This window comes from Octopus sinensis, unplaced genomic scaffold (genome assembly GCF_006345805.1).
Source record: "Octopus sinensis unplaced genomic scaffold, ASM634580v1 Contig13273, whole genome shotgun sequence".
Taxonomy (NCBI): Eukaryota; Metazoa; Mollusca; class Cephalopoda; order Octopoda; family Octopodidae; genus Octopus; species Octopus sinensis.
In genome coordinates this window covers 64,950-77,884 of record NW_021832865.1, presented here as the reverse complement: position 1 = coordinate 77,884, position 12,935 = coordinate 64,950, and the positions used below count along the sequence as shown (strand labels likewise).

The 12,935-nt window shown below is 39.5% G+C and overlaps 1 protein-coding gene across 1 annotated transcript in view; it reads right to left on the bottom strand.

Annotated features, from left to right (window-relative positions):
* The window catches only part of LOC115229623 (protein mono-ADP-ribosyltransferase PARP14-like), a gene marked incomplete at its 3' end in the record, with an annotated part of 47,590 nt that overhangs the window by 15,457 nt on the left and 19,198 nt on the right, over nucleotides 1–12,935 (bottom strand). Inside the window, exons 4-6 of the mRNA XM_029799949.2 lie at nucleotides 10,094–10,227; nucleotides 9,587–9,814; nucleotides 7,614–7,841 (exon numbers count right to left, since the gene is read on the bottom strand). Of these exons, the coding sequence (XP_029655809.1) occupies nucleotides 7,614–7,841; nucleotides 9,587–9,814; nucleotides 10,094–10,227 (590 nt within the window). The remainder of the gene's footprint in view (nucleotides 1–7,613; nucleotides 7,842–9,586; nucleotides 9,815–10,093; nucleotides 10,228–12,935) is intronic.

Sequence of the window (12,935 nt, the reverse complement as noted above, 5' to 3'; positions counted from 1 at the left end):
TAATAAACCTTCTGGTTAATAATTATCTTTAATAAACCTCCTGGTTATTAATTTTTTCTAATAAACCTTCTAACTATTAATTATCTATAATAAACCTTCTAACTATTAATTATGTTTAATAAACCTTGTGGCTATTCATTATTTCTAATAAGCCTTCCGGCTATTAATTACCTTTAATGAGCTTTCTGGCTATTTGCAACATGAATGTCCAAAAAGACATAAAAGTGTACATATGACTGACAGTGAGATTCGGCTATTATGTTGCTTTTGGATGTCTGTCACTGATGGATCCAGGCAGAGCGAAAATAGGTGATGTGGTAGTTTTGGTGCCAGTAGATAGATGATTGTCATCTGCTAGCAGTATAAATATGAGTGCTTTTATGCAGCATGCGTCAATATGAGAGGTCTTCTCAAGGTGAGTAACACAGTATTTAGTGTTCTAACACAACATCCACATTTAGTTGGATGTAAAATTTACCTTTTGATATTAATACTGCATCTGTTGCTATTGCTTTTAATTGACTTAATTTAGGTTCAGTCTCAATGAATGGCACCTTGGACAAGTCTCTTCAGCTACAGCCTTAGGCCAAACAAAGCCCAGCGAATAGGTCTGGTAAGCAGAAACTGAAAGAAACCTGTCATACGTGTGTGTGTGTGTGCATGTCTCCTTGCCTTGACATTGTGTGATAGTTGTAAGCGGGTGTCCCTGTTATGCAAGTGGTGCCCTTTGTTTCTAATATTTTGTGATATTCTGTAAAATGGGGAAACAGTTACTTCCCTTGGAAGGTGGTGAGGGTTGGTGACAGGAGAGGCGCCAAACCATACAAAATCCATCTCAACAAATTCTATCCAACCCATTCAAGCACAGAAAAGTGGATGTTATGATGATAATTATTATTATGGTGGCAGCGGTGGTGGTGTTGGTGGTTGTGGTGCTGGTTGTGGTGCTGGTTGTGGTGGTTGTGGTGGTGGTGGTGTGGTGGTTGTGGTGCTGGTTGTGGTGTTGGTGTTGGTGATTGTGGTGTTGCTGGTTGTGGTGTTGGTGGTTGTGGTGTTGGTGGTGTGGTGTTGGTGGTTGTGGTGTTGGTGGTTGTGGTGTTGGTGGTTGTGGTGTTGGTGGTTGTGGTGTTGGTGTTGGTGATTGTGGTATTGGTGGTTGTGGTGTTGGTGGTTGTGGTGGTGGTGGTTGTGGTGTTGGTGGTTGTGGTGCTGGTTGTGGTCTTGGTGATTGTGGTGTTGCTGGTTGTGGTGTTGGTGGTTGTGGTGTTGGTGGTTGTGGTGTTGGTGGTTGTGGTGTTGGTGTTGGTGATTGTGGTATTGGTGGTTGTGGTGTTGGTGGTTGTGGTGGTGGTGGTTGTGGTGTTGGTGGTTGTGGTGCTGGTTGTGGTGTTCGTGATTGTGGTGTTGGTGGTTGTGGTGTTGGTTGTGGTGCTGGTTGTGGTGGTGGTGGTGGTTGTTGTGGTGTTGGGGGTGGGGGTGGGGGTGGGGGTGAAAATGATGATACTACAAATCCGTTTTACTACTTTTATTGTGTTTTCTTAAATCTGTTTTTGAGATTATCATAATCATCACCATCATCATCATCATCATCATGATAATACATATATAAGAATGTATCTGTGTGTACATGTATGTGTGTGTTATATAGAGAAAGAGAGAAAGAAAGAGAGAGAGAGATACACAGAAAGAATAAAGATTTACATTCCTTCTTCCAAAAATATTTCTCTCTCTCTCTCTGTCTGTCACTGTTTTTACCTCAATCTCTCCCCAATACACAATCAACCTAGACAACTCAGAGGCACCATCTACCTTGGTGTCCTTCATTCAATCGTTTCAGAAAACTAGTTGAATGATTATTTCTCTCTCAGTCATCTCTATATATATAAATGGCAAAATGTCTGTGTGTGTGTGTGTCCTTTATACAAATCCATAATTTTTCAGTTAGAGGGCTCGCACTTTCTATGGTCATTCAAAACCGTCCAAGGGTGGTTGTGCACATCTTTACATTTCCCCAGTCACCTCGCAAAGCCATTAAAACATCAATAGAAGTGACTTTTTTGTGAATTTTCTGTCCAAAACCCAATCAAAATGCCCGAAACTTGATACGCCAATTGAATGCCAGCAAGCTGTATGTGATTGGTCGGAGATTTGGACAGTACTCGCATGGTCATAGTGTTAGTTTTATTATATTCTTCACCAGTTTCATGAACTAAAGTCCCTCTTTAAAGACATCCCAAGATGGCAATGTGCTTCTGTGAAAGTAGACGCTATTCAAAAACTAATATGCATTTTCATGTCTCAAATGTTTCTTCTATTTCAATATTGGTTTACATTATTTTACTCAATTATTCTTCCTTGAATATACACCAATTATTTCAATGCTGCAGCAGCAAGTGGAGGCGCAATGGCCCAGTGGTTAGAGCAGTGGACTCGTGGTCGGAGGATCGCGGTTTTGATTCCCAGGCCGGGCGTTGTGTGTGTTTATTGAGCGAAAACACCTAAAGTTCCACGAGGCTCGGGCAGGGGGTGGTGACGACCCCTGTTGTACTCTTTCACCCCCAACTTTCTCTCGCTCTTTCTTCCTGTTTCTTGTCCCTGACTTCCTACGCAACCGCTGAGCCTGGATGCACATTCATCCATCCATCGATGCTGTCGGTATTGGGGGTTGACCTGCTTTCTCTTCTGCGGGTCTTACAAATAGCAAAGGACCACGTTTCCGCCTTCTCCTACTATAGAGGCGCGATCTTGCGAGCTCTGGGACGAAGACTGCTTCACTCAATAAACAAACAAACAAAAGCAGCAGCAGCAGACCACCACCACCAACCTTATATGGAACAGCATGAAATGTTGGAGAATGCAGTTGACAGCTGGTGCATCAAGTATTAGGAGAGGTGAAAATCAAGAGAGGAATCTTCCAGGGGGGACAGCGTGTTCCCACTGATATTCATGCTGGGAATGATCCCCTTGAGAGAAATACTACAGGAAACAAAGTTCTGGTATTACAGTTCTATATTTAAGAGATGAGGAATTAAGTACATTATTTACATTATTTATATTTGATGGATTTTTGTCCTCATCTTGTTTGTTGTTAAAACGTTTCGACTGATATACCCTCTAGCTTTTCATCAGGCATTTTGAGGAAATTTTGAACTTGGGTTCTCATACCTAAGGTAGTTGTTGTTGTTATTGTTGTTCAGGTCACTGCTTGGAATCAAACTCGGAATCTTGGGGTTAGTAACCTAAAGCTATTCACTAAGACTGAGAAAGAAATTGAGAGCTTGATGGCAACTGTGCAGATGATTAGCAAAGATATTGGCATGGAAGTTGAGATCAAGAAATGTGGTGTAATGATTCTCAAAAGGGGGGGAAATCAGTAAAAGCCATAGGATCAACCTGGAAAGTAATGAAACTATAAGGGAATTCAGAGAGGAAGGATATAGGTACCTGGGTATCATTGAAAGAGATAAGATGAATAAACACGAGATCAAAGAAAAGTTAAGGAAAGAGTATTTGAAGGAAATTTGGCTTGTGCTCCAATTGAAGCTAAATGGCTGCAATAAGATTAGAGCAATTAACACATGGGCTGTTGCTTTGATGAGATATGGGGCAGGAATAGTATCTTGATAGAAGCATGAATTACAAGAGATAGACCAGAGAACACGTAAATTAATGACAATGAACAAGAAATTGGAACCACAAGAGTGATGTGTCAAGGTTGTATGTAAAGGAGGAGGGAAGGACGACAGGGATTGGTATGTTGTGAATGGTGTGTCAAGGAAGAGGAGAATAGCCTGGCTTGGTATGTCAAGGGGAATAAAGAAGAAAGGATTGAAGCAGTGAAAATGCAGGGAACCTTAAAAGTGAACGCAGCTGTAGATCCAACACGATTTAAGGAAGGCTAGAGAAATCAGATGAAGGAAATTTATTAGGACAAGAACATGCACAGTCAGTTCTTGAAGAATAAAGATGAGATTAATTGGAATAGAACCTGGCAATGGCTGCAGAAAGGAGACTTAAAAGGGCCTACTGGAGGCATTAGTGTGCAACGCTCAAGAACAAGCTCTCAGAACAAACTCCTCTAAATATCACATTGATAAAAGCACTGACTTGCCACAGTGTAGGATGTGCTCTGAGAAGAGAGAAAGTATATGCCATATTGTTGGTGAGTGCTGTAAGCTTGCACAACATGAATATAAAAGGAGATATGACAATGTAGCCAGATACGTCTACTGGCTGTAGTAAAGCAAACCTTGAAAGAGTAGAACAATGGTATTAAGGTGGCAATCTGGCAGAAACGTTAGCATGCCAGACGAAATGCTTAGCGGTATTTCGCCTGCCACTATGTTCTGAGTTCATATTCCGCTGAGGTCGACTTTGCCTTTCATCCTTTCGGGGTCGATTAAATAAGTACCAGTTACGCACTGGGGTCAGTGTAATCGACTTAATTCGTTTGTCTGTCCTTGTGTTTGGCCCCTTGTGGGTAGTAAAGGAAATAGGTATGAACACAAGCCACAGGGAGAAATGGAAAATGATCATTACAAAATACTCTGGGATTTTAACATACAGTGCAACCAAGTCATAGAGGCGAGACAACCAGATATCATGATCATCCATAAAGATGAAAAAGAAGCAAAGATAGTAGATGTTGCAATACCAGGCAATTTGAGGGTGAAAGATAAGGAAACAGAAGAGAGAGAGCAAGGGTAAAAAGGCAGAGGGTCAGAGAGAGAGAGAGAGAGAGAAAATACATGTGCTTTTAACAATAAGTTCAGCATGGTATCAGTCTGGGACGAGATAGAAAAGTTATGGGACATGGGGAAAATAATGGTGACACCAGTGGTAACTGGAGCATTAGGAGCAGTTTCCAAGGGCTTTGTAAAACATATTAAGAATATTGGAGCTGCTGTCAGGCTCGAGGTAATTCAGAAGTCAGCATTGTTGGGTACAGCTTGCATTTTAAGGAGAGTATTGTTTCTTTGAGTCATAGGAGAAGGCACTACTTGGAAAACCTTTGGTGATTTGTTGTTGACTGTTTTCAAGTAAAGAATAACTGGTAATTAAGAACCATCTGAGAAGCTTTCATAATAATAATAATAATAATAATGATAATAATAAATGCCCTGATGCAGGACCAGGCAGTGACAGTCATAGCTTCTGTCCTTAACTGATTGGAAGTATTATCATGTACATTGTTTTGTCTTGGTATGAAAGATGGGCTGCAGCAAATATTCTGCTCAATACCACAATTCAGTACCACAGTTGTTTGAGCAGAAGTAGTGAGGGAGCATCATAGCCATGTGTTGAGAGGAATTATTTGGGGTTTGGATAATTCACCTCTGGAAACATGGGTATTTCATTCAATATCCTTAAACAATCGTTATTCAGGGACCTTTTGAGCAGGATGGGCTACTTGACCTGCAAGGTCATGCGCTGTTTATCTTGATATGAGATCACCATGCCATGCACATATGGTTGTGATGCATGTGCCTGGTGTACCCTTATCAGACGGGTTGTCATGATGGGTATATTGGGCTTCGTATATTTTATTCCAGTGTCACTTTGATGGCTTGCGCTGCTCTCTCACTCAATAATAATAAAGTCATAAGGAAATCAGTTCTTTAAAACACCCAGACTGATACCCATGCTGAACTTATTGTTAAAAGCACATGTATTTCCTCCCCCCCCTCTCTCTCTCTCTCTCTCTCTCTCTCTCTCTGTCCCTCTATCACTCTCTTCAATACTTGTGAACATTACTTGTTGACATCATAAAAATCTTCAGCTGAATTCACTCAGTCACTGACCAATTCAAACAGCAAGCAAGTCTTTTGTTAGATTCAGACTAAGTTAAAACATTTCCCCTTCCTTCTTTGCTGAAATCTTAAATTTCCTCAAACCAGACACGTCGCTGAAATGCTTGTGACAAAGGGAATTCCAGTAAACATAGCCAAGGTGCCGAGGGTTGGTGTGAAACCAAAGGATGGTTTAAGTTAACACTCCGGCAACGCCATGGCAGGATTTGAACTCAGAATGCCAAGTACTGAAACAAATACCACAGAAGAAATGTCATTCTTCCAGTTCCACCAATCCAGCCATCAAGATTGGGAGATTTTTATCAATTGTGAAGCGATAAAAGGTTAATACAGCATTAGTAGGATTTGAACTCAGAATGCCAAGGGCTGAAACAAATAGCAGAAAGTATCCTGTTGAACACCCTTAAAACTCATCCAATTTAAATGAGAGCAAGGGACACTTGGTTGCCATTACTAGCAAGTTAAGGCACAGCATAGCTACACTGAATCCATATCAAGTTACAAAGAATTAAATCATGGAATGGAAGAGTTGAAGAAAACCAAGCTAACCTATAAGTATGGAAGACAGGGCCATGAGACACATCAAAGATTCCAACATTCCAACTGAAGAATTCTAAGACACCAACAAATAAATTTACCAAACTGATTCCATATTTTATCTTCATAATCATTTCCTTCATTAATTACAGAATATGTTTTGGGTTAATTCGAAAAATATCAAGTTGGAATTTGATGTTGTTGGAAGCTGTGGAAGAGGGAGACCCCAGGAAGACATGGGATGAAGAATTGAAGGCCAATCTGAAAACAGTGAGCCTTATGAAGGAGATGACAAAGGGATGAGATATATGGTACATTGCTGTACTTAAGAAGACATGCCCACCAGAACAGAATTGATATTCAAATAACGATAATGTTTGTCGATGAGGGGCTCTGCCATGTCAACCTTCTCTCCCATTCCATACACACACATTTCATTTCCTAACATCCACCGTTTCCTCTATCACCTGAGAGCAGAATAGGCACATACTATCCCCACCTCCTTTCTGCACCTTCTCTCTTCTCCCTCTGCTGCTCTCCATCATCAACTCCTTGCTTACCTACTATTACCCTCAATACCCACATATATCTACTGCAACCCCACAAGCCATTTCTATATTTCTCTGCATCATTTGTTACAATCATCTCATCCTGCCCCCCTCACCCAGCTGAAGCCTCTATATCCCCTTACCTATCCCCATGTCCCTCAAGGGCATGTCCCATCACATCTCCACCATCACATCTCTCACTATCACTCTTTTTATCTTACTATCTGGCCCCTTCTTTCCTTTTCCTTCCAACTGGGGCACTCATGTAACTACTCTACAGCAAGATACCTCTCTCTGTCCCCACTATACCCTAAGTCTTTCAACTGGCGCAAAGCCACAGCCGACCAACACCATTCCCCCCACTCTCGTCCAGTTGAGGGGTTCTTGTCTTACAAGATAATTGGTAATTCTGTCGGTGCTGGTGCCACATAAAAAGCACCCAGTACACTCTGTAAATTGGTTGGTGTTAGGAAGGGCATCTCAACTGCAGAATCCATACCAAAACAAAGAATGGAACCAGGTTTGGCCCCTTGCCTTGCCAGTTCCTGTCAAACTGTCCAACCCATGCCAGCATGGAAAACAGGTGATAAATAACGAGCATGATTCTAAGTTTTATTTTCATTTCTATTTCCTTTGTTTATTGCGGAATATTTTCTTTGTTTTGGTGAATTCCAAGAATATCAACATAAAACAACAAACAACAAATACATCAACCAACCTTTACTACTTCTGTGTCTTGAGGATAAACCACAAAGTCTACATCTTTGATCTGGCTTGAATTTTGGTTTGAGTAGTTTTTCACGGCTTCATACATTGTTCTGGGTAGGTTTTCAATCGGGTACTTCAATATCCCAGCCCCTAATATAGGAAATGCCAGGCATTTTGCTCCAATTCTCTCAGCATTTTCCAGACAAATGGTTATTATTTGAGTCAAGTTTGCCAGAGTCTAAAAAAAATAATTGTTTAGTAATTGATAATGAACATTTTATTAAATTATTTTCTTATTACAGGAAGAAAGCATTAAGTTGTAATAAATATATCCTCCTCTCACAACTCCTCTCACTCCTACCACTTCTACTTGACTCGGTAAACCACCGCCTATTACTTGTCAAGCTTCAAGCATATAGTTTTCATCCGGATATTGTACGATGGGTTGGTGCCTTCCTCTCAGATCGCTCCTTCCAAGTCCAAATTAATGGTTCGCAGTCCGACGTCTCCAGTGCTAGCAGTGGCGTGCCTCAAGGTTCAGTGCTTGGGCCCTTATTGTTCTTAGTCTTCATAAATGACTTGCCCGACGACCTCACGCAACACACCCTTCTATTTGCCAACGATGTCAAACTGGTCGCTCCTCGCGGTGATATAGAGGATCTTCATCGATGCCTCCACCAAATTTGGAGGTGGTCTAACGAATGGGACCTGTGTCTGAACGTGTCAAAGTGCTGTCATCTGCCTGTTGGCTCTCCTCCTGCAACTCAACTTGATTTTGAGCCGGGTCTTCTGCTGCTGGAGAGGACCGATCAGGTAAAGGACCTGGGTATCTTGGTGGATTCCTCCTTTTCGCCTTCGGCCCAGTGTGTCCATGCTGCCAACAAAGCACGCGGAATTCTGTTCTTGATTTGACGGTCATTCGGAATGCTCACAGCAGCCATATTCCTACCGCTCTATGTCACGCTGGTGAGACCCATATTGGAGTATGGGATTCAAGCCTCTTCTCCTTATCTCCTCAAAGACATACAGCATCTCAAAAGAGTCCAGAAGCTGGCTACCCGCATGGTTCATGGTCTCAAGAATTTGTCTTATGAAGAAAGGCTGAAGACGCTCGACCTTTATTCTCTAGAAAAACGCCGCTGCCGTGGTGATCTTATTCTCGCTCACAACATCATAAGCGGAAAGTGTAACCTCTTGAAAGAGCTGTTCTTCACTCCTGCTCCAGAGCATCAGCTGTGGGGTCTTTTGGAAAAGCTCTATCTGCGACGATTTCATCTCAATCGAAGGAGAGGGGCTTTCTCCATCCGGGTTGCGGATCTGTGGAACAAGCTGCCAGACGAGATGGTGAAGATGCCGACGACCGCTTTGTTCAAAGTCTCCCTTGACCTCAAGTGGCCTGAACTCTTTACATGAACACCACCCTGTACATAACTTCATGTCCCCCTACATGGCCTTGCTTTTTGCTTTTTGAGCCAAAAAATTAACTAACTAACTAACTAAACTAAACACAACTGTTATTCCTATCACTCTTTAGTCCTGCAAGGGACAAGGCAACCTCACTCATGATGCTGCTACAATAAATCAGACCCAATCCACCGTGTAAAATGGTTGGTGAATGAAGAGAGACAATGCAGACCCAAGAGGAGTCTTTAGTGTTGTTGAGGACATGACAACCTCTCTAGTGCTCGTGCCATGACAGAGAAAAACTCACCAATACAGACAGTAAAACAGAGAAATATGTTTTAATATAGTCTTATTTATCAGTCACATAACTGTTGTTAGGCCATGAGGCTTTTTTCCTTCTATTTATATATAAAAGTGTCCTGTTCATCGACATCTTCTGCTTCCTTCCAATGATAACTTGGAAGAACAAATATTAAACAGGATGCTGACATTTGCTTTATGATTCTCACACAACATGCATAAGGTTCTCTTCAAACATTAACTCTTTCAATAAATCAATATCATATGATTGATACTTACTGAATCAGAAGAATTTTCACCCCAGGGAGGTAATGCCAGATGAAATACATTCTTACATTTGAGGTTATATCCTTTAGTAATGGCTATTTCAGATGCAGAAATACCTCGAGGATATTTCTGGTTACATTCAACTTGTATCTGTGAACCAGCAGCTTTGAGAATAGATTTGGAAATAGAACCCTTGTGAAGCTGGAGTTCTTCATTGGAGCTGTTAACGATGACATCAACCTACAAAAGTAATTAATGGTAAACAACTAAGGAACATTCCATGGAGAGAAGAGAGATACATTGTTGCAGTTGATATTGTTGTTAAGAAAGGCTCTACAGAATGGGTGTTGTAAGTTTGAGGTTGTTAAAGTTAGCAAAAGATATACTCAAGATATCAGATGTGAAGGAAATAAAATGTTTGAGTTTGATTGAGAAAATGTTTTAATTAACTTTAACGATTCCTCATTTGGAAATGAAATAACAATTAAATAAATAAGTTACATGAATCTATTTACTCACAGATGCATTAGAAATTGAATCAATCATTAGGTTTATTTTGATGCCAGGATTTACTCCAGATGCCACATTAGTTCTGGGTGTCACAGAGGATGGTTCCTGTCTTGGACCAGGAATGGACGAGCTTGATGTGGTTTCTGAAAATAAACAAATATCAGTGTGTGTGTGTATAGACACATACACACACACACACACATACCAACATCATTATTACCCCCCATCTTGATATATTTAGAAATTGAATCAATCATTAGGTTTATTTCAATGCCATCATTTTCTCTGGATGTCACATTAGTTCTGGGTGTCATAGGGGCTGCTTTCTGTTGTGAACCAGGAAGGGATGGGTTTGGTGAAGGGGTTGCTGAAAATAAACAATTAAACATTCTTCTCTCTCTTAAAAGAACTTCTTTATTCCATATAAATAATAATGATATTCCTTTCTGAAAATATGATTTAGCAAGAGAAGACATGCTAACTTGTAGTCATTTCCCCCCCCCCCCACCAACTTTTATATAGCGACAAGGCTATATAACGTTATTTCCATCTATTTCTTCTACCACATGGACTATAAATACATTGAAGAACATACTTGAAACTTTCAGAGTCTGAAAACAGTGAAACTGGTTAGTAAAATGTAATCTTACACCTCCTTTTTTTCTTAAAACATTTATTAAAACAGGCTTCAGATGGTGTAGATTCCAGTAAGTTGGGAATTTGGTGTGAAAAAAATGTTTTTCAGGGAGTGGAGAGAGGAGTTTCAGAAAATTCACATAAACTCAAATTTGTTTCCTCATAACTTTTGGAAAAATGGTTATTTTCAAATGAAAATTTCCACAAATACCTTTCAAGGTGTGTATATTAGGATAATAATGGAATTTGATGCAAAAATATAAATTGCTGGGATAGGATACATAAATATTGATACACATCAGATATTTGTTTTTGAGGGGGGTTTTTTTGTTGTTTTTTACAACAAGTTCCAATAGAATTGGAATTTATACCATCTGAAGCATATTTATAGAAAATTTCATTAAAAAATTACGTTTTTCTTGAAATTATAGGGAAAGAAATCTGTTGGGACATACATGTATGGGTATGGTACAGGTAATACTCAGGCCAGTTGCTGTATATCATTGCATATGTGTGACCAGAAGTCCAAAATAAACATGTAATCTTTAAACTTTAATCAAAGATATATATATATATATATACACACACACATATATATACATATATATATGTATATATGTATGTATATATGGTGAATTTTAAAACCTTTCTTGTAATTTTTCTTTCACCAGATCAGACTGGAGCCTGGTGCAGCCCTTGGCTTCCCTGCTTACCACATCACATGACTCAGGTTGATGGTCATGTGATAAGTAATTTCTAACAGGGTAACCTGTTCAAGGAAAGAAACTTGGTTATTCAGTTGAAGAAGGCTTCCAGAGCTAAATGGCATCTCGTAAATACTTTAGAGTCAGCCAACGCTATAAGTCTTGGTTCAACATTATTGGACGTAAGAAAATAAAACACTTATTTCAAGAAATTTCTCTTTAACCCTTTCGTTACCAAACCGCCCAAAGCCGCCTGAAAAATATTTTGGTTAATGTGACCAAACCGCCCAAAGCCGCCCGAATTTACCTATTCATATTTAAATGAGAATATCAGAGCAAATCTCTGTAGTACATTCGTGAAAACACGTGATTATACTTCGTAAACAGTTCATCTACAGTTTTGTACAAGGATCGACGTGTAATTTTAATTCCCTGAATTTTGGGAGATTTTTTTCCACATTTTTTTCGGCATCGATTTTTTTTCAACTTAGAAAATGGATTGGAGTTTCATGTTATCAAGCATTGATTCTGAATTGGAAAATTTGTGAAGCAAATACTGGGTACTGTTGTGGATTTAGTTTTTATACAGGGAAACTAATGTTAGTCAGCATGGCTTAGGGTATGATGTGGTCTGGAAGTTATTGTTTGAAGCGATCAATGCGGAAACAAACTTAGGCAAATGTAAACAAACACCAAATGGGGGTTCAAATTTCGGAAAATTTGTGAAGCAAATACTGGGTACTGCGTGGATTTAGTTTTTATACAGGGAAAATAATGTTAGTCAGCATGGCCTAGGGAACGATGTGGTCTGGAATTTATCACTTCCATACCATAACCAGGGCCGTATATTATTTTTTGACCGATTTCTTTAGTTCGGTCAAACTTGCGGTGGATTCCAGTATTTCACTTTATTCCACCTCTATGGTACACCTGTTGTGCATTAAATTCAACTGATGATATAGTGATGTGCACAATTCTTCTTTATCAAAATTTTGTTGCATACCCATTTGAATATTAGCTGATGATTCATTTTCTATGGTGATGTTTAAACAAAATTTTAATATTTTTACCTTTCGCTCAATTTAAAATTTTAATATTTTTACCTTTTGCTCAATTTACCTGGATTTACCTGTAATTAAAGTCACTTTGAGACAAAAGTTATGCAATAGAATTGATTAAGAACCCTTTCTTTAATTATGTTCCAAATATCACATTAATATGTTGATAAGTAAAAAAGTTACAGTTATTTAATGAAACAAGCCTAGATTCATGATTATTTTAGAATTTAATTGAAACTCATGAGGGGTGTATTTTGGTCAGAAATATAGTAACGAAAGGGTTAAAGAATGATTAGTAGAAAATGTAAATCATCATAATCATCATCATTTAACATCCACTTTCCATGCTGGCATGGGTTGAACGGTTTGACTGAAACTGATAGGCTGGAGAGCTGCACCAGGTTCCAGTCAGATTTGACACAGTTTCTACAGCTGGATGCCTTTCCATATGAC